Genomic DNA, 16,784 nt, shown 5'->3' with positions numbered 1-16,784 from the left:
TGTGGAATAATAGAATTTTTCTTAATATATTATTTTGAAAATAATGGTGATGAAATAAAAAAATTCCAAATGCGTAATTCGTTTGGCAGATATGGCGTTTCATCCGTATACTACTTGAGCTCGTAAAGTAGTTTTCAGACAAAAGTCGAAAAGCCGAACTAACATAAAAAAGACAATAACCACAGACGTGGTGCTGCAAGTCTATTTACTTATTACAACATTTTATAACATCGTAATAAATCTGTAAAAAATAAGTGTGTTTGCATCAATATTAAAGTATGTCACGTGACTAGACAAGGTAAATATGAATAAACATGTTTTGACGTAATGTAATATAACTTAAAACCAACAAGACGTTACTCTTGCTGTTGGCACTGCGATGTACGTGCGAACTTCTTTTCTGCGCTACGAATTTTAGTAACTGATTTGAAAAGGTAAGCTGTCTTTCAGTTAATTTATAGTTACGTATATAATCAAATGTTTTATTCGAACTTTTAATTTGTAACATTTCCGTTTTTGTGCATTAACCGTCAAATTAAAGTGGGGCAATAACGTTTCATTAAAGCTCAGGTTCCCGCTATGACGCAACGTAAGGACGTAGGCCAACGCAACTAATTTAACCAATCAAAAGGGATGGATTTTTTCGAACTGTTACTTTTCAGTGAAGCGTGGTTCCCACTAGCGACGCAACACAAGGACGTAACGCAACGCAAGTGAATTGACCAATCACAAGCGATGGCTTATTCGCTTGTGATTGCTAACTGTCTATAACTTCGCTTGTCATTGGTTAAAACGCTTGCGTTGCGTTTACGTTCTTGCGTTACGTTCTAGTGGGAACCAAGCTTAAGTGAATGACTGTCGTTGCGCGCTTACGTCATTGCGTTGAGCGTATGATGAGAACCACGTTTAACGCATTTGCTTATTTGTTCACATAAATGAGTACTTGATTCATAGACATTTTTCAACGACTAGAAAAAGCTTTCTTCCTTAGTTTAAATATACTCATAATGTACACTTTTTCAATTTAATTCATGTTATCATTTAGGAGGTGGTTTTGTGAAAATGGACAACAAAGTTGGACCTCTCCCTGATGAGACGTGTGTTGGTGATAGTAGCTACGTGCAGCCGCCGCCCATTCAACAGCCGCCGCTCTTTCACCAACCGCCGCCCATTCAACAACTGCCGCCCATTCAACAGCAGCCAATAGTTGTCACCAGCCAACCTGTAGCATCAACGCATATAGTAACACATGTGGTAACTGATTCTTTACTTTTCCCCTTGAAACTTACTAAACATACCGAACCGGGGAAAAAATACTATGATGAATAAAAAAAATAATTATTTGACTTATAAAAAGACAAAAGAAATGGTTAATTTTAACTGACAGACAATTTAAATATTTTTTGCCTTACATTTTTTCGGGTAAATATTTTTGTTTTCCGATCAAGTTTTTGATCAAAATGAATAACTATTATGGACATTCAAATGGCATATCCCAAAAAAAAAAAATTATATATCTTTAAACTGTGGATTATGAATCTTTAATTTACTTCTGTATCATTTTCTTTATAAGAGAGTGCTCAAATATTTGCACTTTTTATTACACCTTTAAGTGTGTATATAAATTCTACTTGTCTGATATTAAATGATACTATAATTTAATAAAACCGGTCCTATAGTAAAATGTTTAAAATGTTATCTATGTGACGTATTTCACTTGGTCCGATTTGGTGAATTCTTTTAAAGTCTTTGTTTGACGAAGATGTTTCATTTACTAGTTTGGAGTTGGTTTATAATTAATTTAGCATACCTGTCGACAGTTTTCTGTGATGCTAACAGTATCGTAAAAGCAAATCACTTAAAATGTCTCCATTTATGGGGATCAAGAAGAGGAAAACGCCTGGCAAATGCTATTCCTTTATTTGAATGCGGTTGAAATCACTTTTCAGAAAAAAAATTAGTGCATTTACTAAACGTCCACACAGACAAGCCTGAAGCACCGACTAAACAATGTTGTGTTAGATGGAAGGACGGACGGACGGACGGACGGACGGACGAAACGTGCATTTCAAATTCAGTATCAAATAAACTAGATGATTTTATCATGAACCCTTCTTTATTTTGGAAATAAATAGGGATATTAATAGGGATATAAATAGGGATATAAATAGGGATATTAATAGGGATATTAATAGGTATTGCTAAAGCTATGTTTAAACTATCAAACTTTAAGTGACTAACAAATGTGATGTGGCCATATATGGACATGTTGATGTCACACATCACTACTTTTTTGTACCTTTTTTAGTTTAATATTGTACCTTTTCAAAGTCAAAGTTTTGTCCATGAAAAAAATACTGCTGCCAATCTATAGATTAGATTAACTTTTATACTTTACTTTTTGTTATTTTATATATGTTTTTATATTGATATCTATATGTTCATCCTGTAATTGGTGTATATACTGTTGGATGTGAAAGAATATAAAAAAACGGGGAAAATAATTTAGAGATTTACTGTATTTACAATTGATAAAACCACTTTGATGATGCCGACCTTACTGAGAACTTTATCTCGAATAGAGTGATATCGTTTGATGAGGTGTTATCGATGTTATGAGATCTACTTACTTGCATTCAATTGTTGTAATAAAACGTACTGTTTTATGACTTTTTTAGAGCGCAACAAACGCTGGAACGGGTGCCTGGTCGTCGGGTTTGTTCGATTGTCTCAAAGATCCGGTTAGTTGTAAGTTATGATATTTATAATTCAATATTTGAACTTTCACAATAGATAGTACTGACACCGTACGTTTTATGTAGTAGGCCTATGTGTATTTTAAACATACAGATAGGCTAATATTAGCCGGAGATAATATAATGTTAAATAATAAAAATAATATTTCATAAACATTTATTTCTAGTAATGGTGGTGCATAGAAAATAATAAAAAAGTAAATTAGAAACATACTATTAATAGATGATTTTACAAGAAGATAATAGAGATAATATAGCCTTTGGACCGGCTATAAGATTTTTGAGTTTCAAATAAATTAGTATTATTAGTTTGTTGATGATGTTACGTCATGTGTGTTTTGCGCCCTCTATTCTGATAAGTATACTTTTAAGAGTACACTAAACAAGGAATATTTATTAAGGTTTTGGTGCGCTGTGCTGTCCGTGTTTATATCGCTGTTATATAGCTGATAAACTTGGAGAATTCTTTTGTTTGCCATGTTGTCTGCCTTCTAGCTACCTAACAACGTTAAGAACTATGGTGAGAACCAAGTATAACATTCCGGTAAGTATAACGTCGACCGGACAGACGGCCAAACCGACACGTTCATCACCGAAAACAAACTCGTACCGTATACCCCGTTTGAGGACCAACACATTTAACACCGACATATACCGACAAAACATTCTAGCGATAATTGGTGCGCGTTTAAGCTTGGTTGCCATCCCGACACAAATTACCCAAAGACGTAGCGCGCAACAGTAATTTGACCAACCAAAAGCGACTTAGTAGGAACTTCGACTTGGTCGATTACTGACGATGGCACTGCGCATGCACAACACTCGTTTTTAATAATACAAATTATATATTTGTCTCTCCAGGGAAGTGTGATTACTGACTGTTGCACCGTTTGCTGGTGTGCATGTTGCGTTTTGACGCAATTGAGTCGTCATCATGATTTCGCTACCAAGAATAAAATAGTTATGCAGATGCAGTAACGCATCAGTAGACGCAGTAACGAGATGTAGTAACGCATTAGTAGACGCAGTAACATTATAGACACAGAAAACGCATCTAATGCAAAGTTGAGTCTCGATAGTTATCGATTGATTGATAGTTATCGATTGATAATTTTCTGTTATTTAAATAAGAATAACAATATTAATTTTAGATCAAAAAATGTTAACAAATAACAAATTGTAATGCATTTTTGATTGATTAACTTTGTTTAGTGTAGAAAGCTATCATCAAATATCAAAATATTTTTAACCAATGACAAGCGAAGTTATAGACAGTTAGCAATCACAAGCGAATAAGCCATCGCTTGTGATTGGTCAATTCACTTGCGTTGCGTTTACGTCCTTGCGTTACGTTCTAGTGGGAACCAAACTTAAGTGTTCAGCAGGAACATAAGTTGTAATGGATCCATGGATGGTTCCTTTATTTAAAATATACATACCGTAAAAATACAATATTTCAGTTGGTTTATACAACGCAAGTGAATTGACCAATCACAAGCGATGGCTTATTCGCTTGTGATTGCTAACTGTCTATAACTTCGCTTGTCATTGGTCAACACGCTTGCGTTGCGTTTACGTCCTTGCGTTGCGTCGCTAGTGGGAACCACGCTCAAAGCGATGGATTATTCAAATGTCGCTTGATCAACTCGCTTGCGTTGCGTATACTGTACTAGTTCTGGATTCGAGACGGAGTTTTGACTTAATAATTAGAAAAACGATAAATATTTTGGCACATATACTACTTGTTTCATACAAACATCGAAAAGCCTCGAAATAACTACAAATTTGCGTCTACGTCATTGCGTTGCGTTTACGTTCTTGCGTTGCGTCCTAGTAGGAACGAAGTCATAACGAGTTCTACTATATATCGTATCTTTTCATTGGTGTCGTGGAGCCGGTGTGAACATTGGACGACGTCCTGTATACTAATGAGGCAATAGATAACTCAATATCCTAAAAGTGGTTAATAAAGTTAATGAATGACGGTTTAAAACGAAATCTTAATCTGTGATAATAACTATTTGAACGAAGTCTTCCTTTCAATTGAATCTTGTTATTAATGTTGACTGAATTTCCAGTGTCTTATTTGTACAGTGAGATAATAACATGACCAAACAGAGACAGAAGTACGTCGTCTCTTGAACTTGGGACAGGCGGCGTCTGGATGAGAAGCATCGATTTTTAGTTAGTTGTGATTTGAAAAGTGTTTCGGGTTTTTTAAGGTAAGCTTCTTTCAAACGAATTATTGGTAAGTTTGTTTTTAATTCAAATTTTATAGGTAGTTCCATCTAAATTTATAACTATTTCTAAAAACTAAAAAACAGTGTCTGTGTTGCAACGACGGACGCGTATACTTAGGTAGTTGCCGTTATTCTTCGTTTCAACCTAACAGTTGCTTTTATTTTATTTAGGCCTATAAAGATTAGTATAAAATGTTCCTGGACATAGTTAGTAATCATGTTCCAGTAGCATATTACGTCACAATTTAAAGCTTAAATGCATGTATTATCCATATGGTCTACTTACTCTAATTATTATGGTTTTTGTTATTAGTATAAAATGTTCCTAGACATAGTAATAATGTTTCCGTAGCATATTACATCACAATTTAAAGCTTAAATACATGTAGTATCCATATAATGATCTATTTACTCTCATTATCTTGGTCCTAAGGTTTTGTTATTAGTATGAAATGTTCTTAGACACAGTAATGTTTCAGTTGCATATTACGTCACAATTTGTGAGAAACTTAAAATGGACGATGATGTATCCACTTACTCTCATTATGATCCTCTGTTTCTAAGGTTTTGTTATTTTGTGAAAATGTACTCTCATAAAGTCGGACCATTATACCCTGAGGAAGAGCTTGGCGACATCAGTGGTGACATCTACCCTAATGAAACACTCGACAATAGAGAGTTCGTGTCAGATGTCTCCATGAAACAACCAAGTGCCCCTCCTATGAAACAGCCTAGTGTTCCTACTATGCAACAGCCATACGTTCCTATGCAACAGACACACGTTCCTATGCAACAGCCAAGTGTTTTTTCCGTACAACATCCGGGTGTTCCCATACAACAGCCAAGTGTTGTAGTGCAACAACCTATCCTCACCCAGCCTACTGTTGCTGCACCGGGGATAATTGTTCAGGTGGGTATAATACTTTTGGTGATGGACTGTTTGAGCCTACGTACTACATTTTTTTTATTAGTGATGGCTTGTTTGAGCCTACGTAATACCTTTTTGATTGGTGGTGGGGTGTTTGAGCCTACGTAATACCTTTTTTGATTGGTGGTGGGGTGTTTGAGCCTACGTAATACCTTTTTTGATTGGCGGTGGCTTTTTTGAGCCTGCATACTTCTTAATGACGCTATACAATGAAACGTTTTTCAAAATAGGTATAGGCCTATATTTAACGACAACAAATTTTCTATTTTAGTCTTCACCGCAGTATGTCAATTCAGCGGATGGAAATTGGTCTTCTGGCTTATTCGATTGCTGCAAAGATCCTGTTAGTTGTAAGTAATGATCATGTGAACCTATGCTTGGTTCCCACGTACGTAAACGCAACGTAGGTAAAGCTTGGTTCCCATTAGCGACTCAACCGTCGTCGGTTCCCACTTGTGATTACGCAATACAGCACTTTGCGCGCGTCGATACGTCGCTAGTGGGAACCATAATTATAATAAACGAACGCTTGTCATTGGTCAACTCCTTGCGCTGCGTTCTATAGTGGAAACCAAATCAAGTAAACAAGATATAGATAATCATTAAAAAAAAAATGTATTACACTTGACTGCAATAATATAACAATTGTGAAATTTGTATTTTTTTTGTGTAGGTTTTGGTGCGTTCTGTTGCTGTTGCTTATACAGCTGTTATTTATCAGATAAGCTTGGCGAATTCTTTGGTTTGCCATGCTGTCTGCCTGGGCCTTACTTTATAACAGCCTTGAGAACAAAATTGAGAACTAAGCATAACATTTCGGTAAGTATAATGGACCGACCACCAAACCGACACATTAATCACAGTGAAATGTAAACTAACATTGACGTATCGATTAATTAAAGCTTGTTCAAACTTAGAGGACGTATTTTGACCAATCACGATGGATCACCAGAACTGTCGCTTGTCATTGGTCAACTCACTTGCGTTGCGCATTATAGTAATATGGCTTTTGACATGACACTGCGATGATTTGCGCGCGTACGTTAATGACTTCTGATGCACAAAAATACTAAATACTGTAATTATGTTTATACGTCTGTAGGGAAGTGTGTTGTCGGACTGTCTCACCACTAGCTGTTTTCCAATATGCGCTATGGCGCAATTGAGTCGTCATCAGGATGCCGCCTCAACCAATCAAATAGTTCGAGTGTAACGCATCAACCAATTGCTTTGGGTCAACAAAGGTTGCATTGCGTCAGCCAATCCAATACCAGTCATAAGAGTTAATGAATTTTCTCCAAGTGTACGATGATTATCCCTGTTATGATATAATTATTATGGTTTAATCGTTTTAGATCAAATGTATTATACTTGATTATTTAAAATATTAAGACATATAAAGGTAATTGAACTTAAATGTACTATTCATAATGAATTTGAAATTCTTAAATTTAACTACTGTACTACTTGTTGCTTTATTAAAAAAGAAAAAGCTGTTTTAAAATCTACTTAAGTTTGCTCATCAAGCTCTGCAGTGCGCCATTGTATCAATCGATATAATCAGTTTTAGTTCTTTACCATTTTGTGATAGTGCCCCCTCTATAGACGACAATAATCGTTTAAAACCAAGCAGAACTTTTCGAAATAAAAGAAGAATATATGAATTGATCGCCAAGATGATAAATAAACAGTTAAATTTGTTGTCGTTTTAAAATGAATGTTGATGTGTTTTGGTTTACATTTATTAGGGTTTAGACAGTTATTTACTGTATCTTATTGTATATGAAGTTAATCACGTGACGTCACGTCCAATATTTAATATCGGAATGAACTTTTTGTTTGGACAGTGATATTTATTGGTATCACAGGACTTGGCCAAATAATAAATTAGGGTGTACTTACTCGTGAACTTAGGACTGAGTGTGTGAGGTCTTTCTGCCACCGTTGATCTTAGTAAGTGATTTTAAGTTTTAATTGTATTCATTAAAGTTCACCTAAAATGAGTCCACTAGTTCGATTATTCGATTTATTATCCGTTGCGCAAGCATACGGTGGTAATTATTTATTTCGGCAATATAGGCCCTGATCTGGAGGTTATGTCTACCATGGGGTATTGAATGACAACTCTTAGCCATTAGCCAATGAGGCGCAATATGGTGTAATGCAGTGCAATCACTCAACGATGAGCGGCGTAAAAAGGATATTAACGGCGCGCATAGACACACACGCAAGGACTACGCGTACACGCACAACAGGTCACCTTAGCCGTTGATTGATATCAAATTAGGTGCGTTACGCGTATGATTTTCATCCTCGTGTCAAATCCATCAATCAATCAAAATACTGTATTTAATCTCTATGATTCGTGAAAAATATTTGACAAAAAGCCCATCAAAATCTGTTTTATACATTCAGTACGTATTATTATGTATATGTTTTTTAGCTAGGGTTGGTTAATATCTGAAAATGGAGCAGCAAAAAGACGGACAGCACGGTGGGTATTACAGCAATGATGGTTTTCAACCGCAGCCACCCGGCTACGTACAGCAACAGCCAGGCAGTGGTTACATACAGCAACAGCCGGGTTACCAACAGCCAGTCGTCACCCAGCCTCCTGTTGCACAGACCCATGTGCATGTGGTAACTTGTTCTTAGTGTTTCTCTTTCTCGCCCCCATATCTATCTTATAATTTTATTAATTAGGGTGCTTGTTAATTGTATTTTGAGTTGTCATAGTGATTCCCAGGACACGCCGATGACGGACACGCAGCAACCCATTTGCTTTTGCGTCCGAACCAAAAGGTATTACTATATACTCTTCTTGAAGATATATTACTTGTTATTTTAATATTTACTACTGTCATTTAGTCTTCGACACAGTACGTGAAACTTGGCGGGAACGACTGGTCGTCTGGTTTGTTTGATTGCTTCAGAGATCCCGTTAGTTGTAAGTAACATACTTGTAGTAAAATTAACCTTTTCTATTTAAAGTCAAATTAAAAGAAAAATAAATAAATAATAAATTTATTTTGTAGGTCTTGGTGCGTGTTGTTGTCCGCTTTGTTACAACTGTTATATATCAGATAAGCTCGGAGAATCCTTGTGTTTGCCGTGTTGTGTACCCGGTTACCTAGTCACTTTGAGATCTGTGATGAGAACGAAAAATAATATTCCGGTAAGAGCTTATGGACAGACCGATGGTCAAACTTTTGACCAATGGTATAGTGACTGAATCTTTAAAGTAAACCAATTGGACATTTTGACCATTTTTAAACATTCAATATTCTGTTTTTTCCCTACTTTTTTCAGGGAAGTGTGATGTCCGATTGCTGCACCACTTGCTGGTGTCAATGTTGCGCTGTGACTCAAATGAGTCGCCATCATGACTTCGTCAACACGGTTCAGTAAACGCGTCAACATAACTGGAATGCGTCAACCTGTGTGACAAATAAAATATACTTTGGTATACGATGATCTATTCATGGATGATCATGGAGGTTCACGTACCTCCATGATTTAAGTAGCATAATAAAGAAGTAGATTAACACAAAATAAAAAACGGTCTGAATAATTATGAATAATGTTAATTTTTAAAAACATCGTGTGTCATTATTGTATATATTTCAATCGACCATATAAATGAATTTATTTGGAGGAAAAAAATATTTCTTCCTTCTTTTTCAACACCATCTTTTGCTGCTGCTGATATTACCATTTTTCGTGATAGCGCCCTCATTTGACAACAAGTCATTTTTAAAAAACCAAGCGGGAATTAAGTACGACGGCAGACGACGTACTCAGAACGTCAAATAAACAACATTTAAAACTGGATTTGTTGGTATTTTATAGTAAATGTATACTTGGGTATGTATTCCATGTCATGTTTAATAATTATTACGTAAAAACTATGCTAAAACGTATTTTAATTAATCAAAGATTACGAGTCAAGGTCGTGTGGGCTAGGCAGCCTCTCCTATTCCTAACTTACTAACCACCCAACAACCTGTGTCCGCCGTTGCGCTGCGTTGCTCCGCGCGGTGCTGCTCTGTACGAGTACTCGGTAGCCTAGCTTTAAAGATTGTTTTATATGAATTATGATCATGATATACAGAGAATGAGAGATATACTAAATAACAGTCTAATTTAATGAGGAGGATAATAATATTTGATTGATTGTTTTTAAATTTACCGTAAAAATACATATTGTAAAATTGTATTTGTTTATTGTAATAATGTATTGCCTATTTATTGTCAACAAATATACTATTATAGGATACCTGATTTGTACCTGTATATTTTGTATTATGTAGAGGGAAATATACGATACTAATCTAAATACTGCCGTTTATGAAGTGTACGCATCCTATAATGATATAGGCCTAGATATAATTAGGATTCATTTCATGTTATTTCTATAACTACGGCTGGGAGTAGGCTTTGATTGTAAAATAATTATGTTTATGAAGTCGTGTGCTATTGATTGTATTATTCTATAATTATTAATAATATATTGAAAACGAATTAGTAAAATACTGTAGTAGCAGTAGTAGTAGTCCGTATACGATCTGGAAATGTTTATTTGAAAACTAATACCTGTAATACAAAATATACTAAAACATAAGTAATGGAAAAAATAAATATTAAACAAGATAAACATATGAGAACAATACACGTTCACCAAATCAAACACAGTATGGTAAATAATGCATTTGAATTTAATATCGAACGATAACTACGCTTCAGCGATTTAACCTTTGAACCGCTATGATAAGCAGGAAATCATAAAAGGGAGGCTGGTAAAAATCACATTTAACAATTATTAAATGGCCGCTAACATAGCTTGATATTTAATGTTACGATTTGTATGTCAAATGATTACTAATACTGTTGTTGATATATAAGTACTACAGTGAATCCGTTTGCTTGTTCAACCAGGGTGAGTATAAACTCCGTACATTACAGATTCGTAACATCATAATGTTTATGTACTATCATATGTGATAATGTGACGGTTAGATCTGCTAATGTTTCAATCTAATATCGTCATGTTAACATGTACGGTCGGTTACAATCATTAGAACAATATATTATCTATCGTAGGTATAGGTTTACGTGCATGTATTAGTCTGTGACACTGATGTACATTGTAATTGTATTGAGGTGGTCAGAACAATATATTATCTATCGTAGGTATAGGTTTACGTGCATGTATTAGTCTGTGACACTGATGTACATTGTAATTGTATTGAGGTGGTCAGAACAATATATTATCTATCGTAGGTATAGGTTTACGTGCATGTATTAGTCTGTGACACTGATGTACATTGTAATTGTATTGAGGTGGTCAGAACAATATATTATCTAATCGTAGGTATAGGTTTACGTGCATGTATTAGTCTGTGACACTGATGTACATTGTAATTGTATTGAGGTGGTCAGAACAATATATTATCTATCGTAGGTATAGGTTTACGTGCATGTATTAGTCTGTGACACTGATGTACATTGTAATTGTATTGAGGTGGTCGTTTAGTCTACGTATTGTTTCTTTTGTCTGTATTTGTTGCTGCGTGTTTTTATGTTCTAGTTATGTAATGGTCTTAATATTAATTTACTAGGAGATCAGTGCGATTGTTATATTTTAATACACGAATTGATAAATTAAATAAGAATATCTTTATTATGACAAACGAATGATATAATAGAAAACTTACAACAAAATTAATTTTCAATATTATTAGACCGAATATTTATACCTTGGTTACATAAACACACGCCGTTCAAATTGATAAAAAAAAACAAGCAAATTAACCTGATTCAGGGTACTGATGACGTATGATGCATTTATTAATTATATTGCACTGCGTTATAATTATTTTCGTAAGGATACGTTATAAATCGCGCACTCTGAATGTCAAATAATAATTATGTGATAGGTAAAACTACCCTCTAATGACAATGGTTGTATCGTTTTACCCAATCTGTACTGTATGCCAACATAAAATACCGGACTTTACCATTTTAAGTAAAGGTAACAGTTTGGTAACATACATCATTGTCTTGGTAATATAGCTCCATGGTTAAATTAGTTTAATAATATATATATATATATATATAAATTCAGTAACGTTCGAATCCCCAATATGATTATGAGATGAATTGATATTATTTAAAAATTATCATTTTGTTTTTTCCGCAAATCTATAGCATGACTCGGCCTGGACCATTTTCGTATGGGTAGTGCCTTGTGAAATCCTTTAAAATGATCAAATTATTAATTACATTTAATAATAGTATTGTAATAAGAAAACAGTACTTCTTAAAATATTACGTAACATACATTCAATAATATTTAGCGATCCCTAGATTACAGTATAACGTAAATAAAAACAGTTAGGCCTAGGCCTACTTAACATTCCTATTGTGTTCGCGCGCTACCGATCGGATAGATTAGGGATCGCCTCGCAAGTTTCCGCCAGGTAGCTCTCCCACGCCCGGTGTGATAGAATTCATTACTGCGGGCTAGCAGATTCTATAATTTTCATTCATTGAAGGACATCAGATAAGCGTGTCTTTTGACCGTTTTTAGAATATGTGAGTGATAAATATATGATATTAATTATGCCTAGGTCTGATATGTTTATGATTAGACCCCTCGTTAGGTCTCATTTTGCTGGACGGAACTAGAATGCCAACCAGCATGAGATTCACTGACTGAGCCTACCTACCACCAAATACTAGCTAGCTAGGGAACTTGCTAGGACATGTCGATTATGTCTAGGATAGCTAATCAATTAACTTGTTAAAACCAGTTGAAACCATACTGTACTTCTTTCTAGGCTAGCCAAACTTATAATAATAAACACTACAGGTATTTTAGATTCTTGTTATATAATGAACCATGAGTACACTATTGGTTGGGAAATGAAATAAATAAATAATTCATTGTGAACAACAAATGAATGATGCTGTAGTGTAGCCTTGATAATAATAATAATGCGCTGCTCTCACATCATTATGATTTATTAGGTCCAATAAAAACATATCGAGAATTCGTTTTTTGTACACTATATAAAAAGAACGAATACATTTATAAGTTAACTTTATATTATATACTTACAAAATTATTAATTTTTATTTTCCAGTTTAAACTGTGTCTTGTGGTTTCAATCAATCTTGAGGACAACATACAAGGCTGTGGGGAATCCTTCCATGTAGGGTGAATGGGCTTAAGTCAAACCAAGTATCAGCAGGCTGAAGACATGGCATCTGGTGGTGATGGGTTTAGACCTGCTAAAAGACGCACTAGAGCGTCTTCTTGCAGAACAACTCGTGTTTCAATGGGTCTGATTGAAAGGAAGCCTATTTCTGTCAGGTTGGTTAAATTTATATGACTTTGTTATGTATGATGTACAGGTAATTGTTTTTTTTTGTTATCAAATACTGATGAAGGAAATGTCTGGTGGTGACTAGACATACATTGAGAAATTTAGAAGAAAAAAAATGCTTTGTGTTGCATGCCATATGTCATAAGACATTTATTACATATTATTACAAATATAAAGAATTTTATTATTAAATTCAAAAAGTATTGGTTTTGTTAATAGTATAGGTTAGGACAGACACACCCAAGTCAATTTAGGTCGGACTGTTATTTTAAAATGTTTACTGTTTGTCTGTTCTTCGTCTATTTAGACCCAGAAGGAAGTCAGAATCTGAAACGGAATCAGAAGTGACGTTTAAGAAAGATAACAATTACAGTACATTCTGTTCTGATGTGATAAGACACAGTAAAAGGACCATTAGAAGTATGACGAGATCTGACGACCATCTGTCAGGAATCGAGGAGGAACGAAGCATGCTGAAGAAAATTACAACACTGACAGAAGAACTGCATAAAAATGAAGAAGAAATTAGTGTTCTTTATGACTGCTTAAAGAAAAAGGAAGAGGATTTACAAGTGGCAAAGTTAGAAATGACAGAAACAATTCAGGCTCAGACTGAAGAAATTACTCATCTTCAAAAACAGGCGGGTAAACTGGACGATGCTCATATCCCACAATGCTTTATTTCTGATGGTCAAGAGCTAGAAGCACTAACGCAAACCAAGAGTTTATCTCGCGGTAAAGGAAGCTTCGCAAGTTGCGTACCATTCATCTACCGTGGCACTCAGGTTTGCGTCAAATCATTTTTTGCTGGAAAGGGGGGAATAACGTATGAAGAAGCGGAAAAAAACATGCTTCACGAAGCGTCTATCTTACTAACATTGAAAGATAACGCAGGACTTCCAAAGCTCATTCTTGTAGTGATGGAGTCCGCAAACAAGTTGATAAATTCTACTAGTCTCGTACTTAGTTACCATGGAATGGACGGACAGTCCACCACACTACAACGAATTCTTGATAACCCTAGAGTGTATGAGTTGTCGGATGACGTATGGTTGAAGATGGCTGTCAAGTTGTGCAATGTGTTGCAAGCCATTCACGATAGCGGAATCATTCACGCCGATTTGAAATCTGAAAACGTTATCATAGACAACAACTATCAGCCAGTAATAATTGATTTTGGTAGATCATGTTTGGACTCGTGCGCTCGCTATGAACAAACGATTTTAGACCCTGAAAAATATGATTGGATTGCGCCTGAGGTATGTTTCCGTGTCGAGCCGCACTCATTTGAAAGTGATATTTTTTCGCTTGGTACTCTGCTTTTAGACATAAACAATCAAGCGCGGGTGAATTCCGATAAACTTTCGTCTGCGGCTCACCTTTGTCACCACCGTGCCAAATTTCGTCCCAAGATTGCGAAAGTCCGAAATCAAATAACGAAAAATAACCAGCGATTAATGTGTCAAGTGCGCAAGTGTCGTTTTTCGACAGTTTAACATTTTCTAACTTTTTGCGCAGGAAGAACATTTTGTTGATCTGATTGGTAAATGTTTTGTTTTTTTACTTAAATGTGCATAAAATGCATTCATTCATTCCAGTTTCCTGATCAAATCATAGTTTGTTCTTTTCTGTTGGTCACCTGCAAGTCTTAGGAAGTTTTAAATTTGAAAAGTAACATTTTATCATATTGTACTAGCGTATTAAACCTGAGTAAATTGTTTGTTTGTCAGGTTAGTTCCCGAGTTTTATAAGAGTTACTGTTAATCGTAATAATAATCGTGATATAACCCACCTACAGTATAAAGACTAGAGTGCCACATCTGTAAGTAATAATCCTTGTAAGTCCAAACTGTTTATCACACTTCAACAATACCACTCGACAATTCGTCAATTGAATAAATAATTTCATTCCATCAATAGTAGTACCTTTGTAAACTTGCAGAACCCACAGGGAAAAATTTCATTTTAAAATTTTGTTTAGCAATTATTGCTAATCAAACTGATTTTTTAGTCGAGAAACATAGTTTTGTATTGTCTTTTTTGCTACACAATTTTAGAAATGTGTAGCAATAAGGTTGTTTTGTATAGCTTTTTGCTATGCTACACTGGCGAAATTATTCCCTGACCCAACATGGTGCCCCCTTACCTTAGTATAAATGAGTTGTATTATTGCCGACTCTCGTCATTTCATGGGAATGTGTCGTCGCCATAATAGAGGTGTCTGTCTGTCTCAAAGTTGTAATCTTCATTTCATCATATTATTATGAAATCAGAATGAAGAGTACTCTTATTTTTATTGAAAGTACTTTGGTATTGTGGATATTATCATATTACAGGTAACTCTTACCCTAACCCATTAAAGTACTTTGGTATTGTGGATATTATCATATTGCAGGTAACTCTTATCCTAACCTATTTTTTAGTTGTGTTTAGAACATGAACCTAGAACCTAGTTATTTTATAAATACTGTAATAACGTTAATTTGGAAACAATTTTCAAACAAAAATTGTACAATTTAAAATCTTCTTTCTGCCCTAATTTTAAGACCATTGTTATGGTTATTCAATATACAAAATGATGTATTGTTAGGGTGTCACTCTACGTGTTTGCAATGTTGCAAAACAGTAATTTTCGACAGTAATCTGGTGGTAAACTTGTTCCTATTGCAATTAAAATCTTGTACTTGTGGTTTGTTTTTTTTCACCATAGGCTGTTCCAGAATTGAAAAGCGGCCGTAAAACAATAATTAACCACAATATAAATGTGTATCTTCATTATTGGTGCTTTAACGTGAACGATAGATTATTAAATGAATATTCATTGAACGATAGATTATTAATGAATATTCAGTGAACGATAGATTATTAGTGAATATTCAGTGAACGATAGATTATTAATGAATATTCAGTGGACAATAGATTATTATTGAATATTCATTTATCAATGAATATTCATTATTGCACAATAGATTATTAATAAATATTCAGTGCACAATAGATTATTATTGAATATTCATTGAATGATAGATTATTAATGAATATTCATAGATGCAAATAAGTTTAACTATATATATAAAAGGCTGTTTAATGTAGAGTATTGTTCTCCAGCACCTTGATCATCGTACGTTACAGATTATGCTTTACAAAATGTGTTAATATTTGTAAAGTAAATTGAGAACGTTTCCATTTTACATTTATTCCACATACAGAAATCTATATAAAACAAATCTCTCGGTATAATAAGGTGCTTGGTATATTGGTAAGAATATGCTTATGATGAATAAATATTTGCTTACAAATGAGTGTTTGTGATGAAATAAATATTTACATTGTTATTTTATATTGTAATTTGTATATACAACTACTGTATGTAGTACCTATTACTACTATTTTGAGGGGGTTTTCTTTACTTCTCCATGGTACAGTATAATAAAACACTCGACGCAAGAGGGCGCAATATGATTTTAACCGC

At 34.6% G+C, this 16,784-nt stretch overlaps 4 protein-coding genes across 7 annotated transcripts; all 4 read left to right on the top strand.

The window, feature by feature from the left end:
* The first annotated feature begins 1,062 nt into the window (after window positions 1-1,062).
* On the top strand, window positions 1,063-4,360 carry LOC140058811 (cornifelin homolog B-like). Its single transcript, XM_072104554.1, has 4 exons — window positions 1,063-1,254; window positions 2,679-2,748; window positions 3,158-3,300; window positions 3,618-4,360. The coding sequence occupies exons 1-4, from the start codon at window positions 1,063-1,065 to the stop codon at window positions 3,732-3,734; spliced, it is 522 nt and encodes a 173-aa protein (XP_071960655.1). The 3' UTR covers window positions 3,735-4,360.
* A 12-nt stretch (window positions 4,361-4,372) lies between these two features.
* LOC140058809 (uncharacterized) lies at window positions 4,373-7,634 on the top strand. Of its 2 annotated transcripts, XM_072104551.1 has the most exons (5): window positions 4,373-4,978; window positions 5,561-5,906; window positions 6,196-6,274; window positions 6,598-6,743; window positions 7,027-7,634. In XM_072104551.1, the coding sequence occupies exons 2-5, from the start codon at window positions 5,580-5,582 to the stop codon at window positions 7,135-7,137; spliced, it is 663 nt and encodes a 220-aa protein (XP_071960652.1). In that variant the 5' UTR covers window positions 4,373-4,978; window positions 5,561-5,579; the 3' UTR covers window positions 7,138-7,634. The 2 variants fall into 2 exon arrangements, with proteins under 2 accessions (XP_071960652.1, XP_071960651.1); XM_072104550.1 differs by lacking the exon at window positions 4,373-4,978 and having other exon boundaries at window positions 5,286-5,906.
* A 453-nt stretch (window positions 7,635-8,087) lies between these two features.
* LOC140059104 (cornifelin-like) lies at window positions 8,088-9,487 on the top strand. The gene is made up of 4 exons (XM_072104947.1): window positions 8,088-8,564; window positions 8,793-8,871; window positions 8,960-9,099; window positions 9,234-9,487. Exons 1-4 carry the CDS (start codon window positions 8,391-8,393, stop codon window positions 9,330-9,332), a joined length of 492 nt encoding a protein of 163 aa, XP_071961048.1. The 5' UTR covers window positions 8,088-8,390; the 3' UTR covers window positions 9,333-9,487.
* Window positions 9,488-9,589: 102 nt separating this feature from the next.
* LOC140059103 (uncharacterized) lies at window positions 9,590-16,627 on the top strand. 3 transcript variants are annotated; one of them, XM_072104943.1, is made up of 3 exons: window positions 9,590-9,788; window positions 13,070-13,299; window positions 13,620-16,627. In XM_072104943.1, exons 2-3 carry the CDS (start codon window positions 13,148-13,150, stop codon window positions 14,806-14,808), a joined length of 1,341 nt encoding a protein of 446 aa, XP_071961044.1. In that variant the 5' UTR covers window positions 9,590-9,788; window positions 13,070-13,147; the 3' UTR covers window positions 14,809-16,627. The 3 variants fall into 3 exon arrangements, with proteins under 3 accessions (XP_071961044.1, XP_071961046.1, XP_071961045.1); XM_072104945.1 differs by lacking the exon at window positions 9,590-9,788 and adding an exon at window positions 10,708-10,860; XM_072104944.1 differs by lacking the exon at window positions 9,590-9,788 and adding an exon at window positions 12,433-12,518.
* The last annotated feature ends 157 nt before the right edge of the window (window positions 16,628-16,784 follow it).

The sequence above is a fragment of the Antedon mediterranea genome, chromosome 9 (genome assembly GCF_964355755.1).
Source record: "Antedon mediterranea chromosome 9, ecAntMedi1.1, whole genome shotgun sequence".
Lineage (NCBI taxonomy): Eukaryota > Metazoa > Echinodermata > Crinoidea > Comatulida > Antedonidae > Antedon > Antedon mediterranea.
Note: the sequence above shows the minus strand (reverse complement) of the source record. Positions and strands in the feature narration are given on the sequence as shown.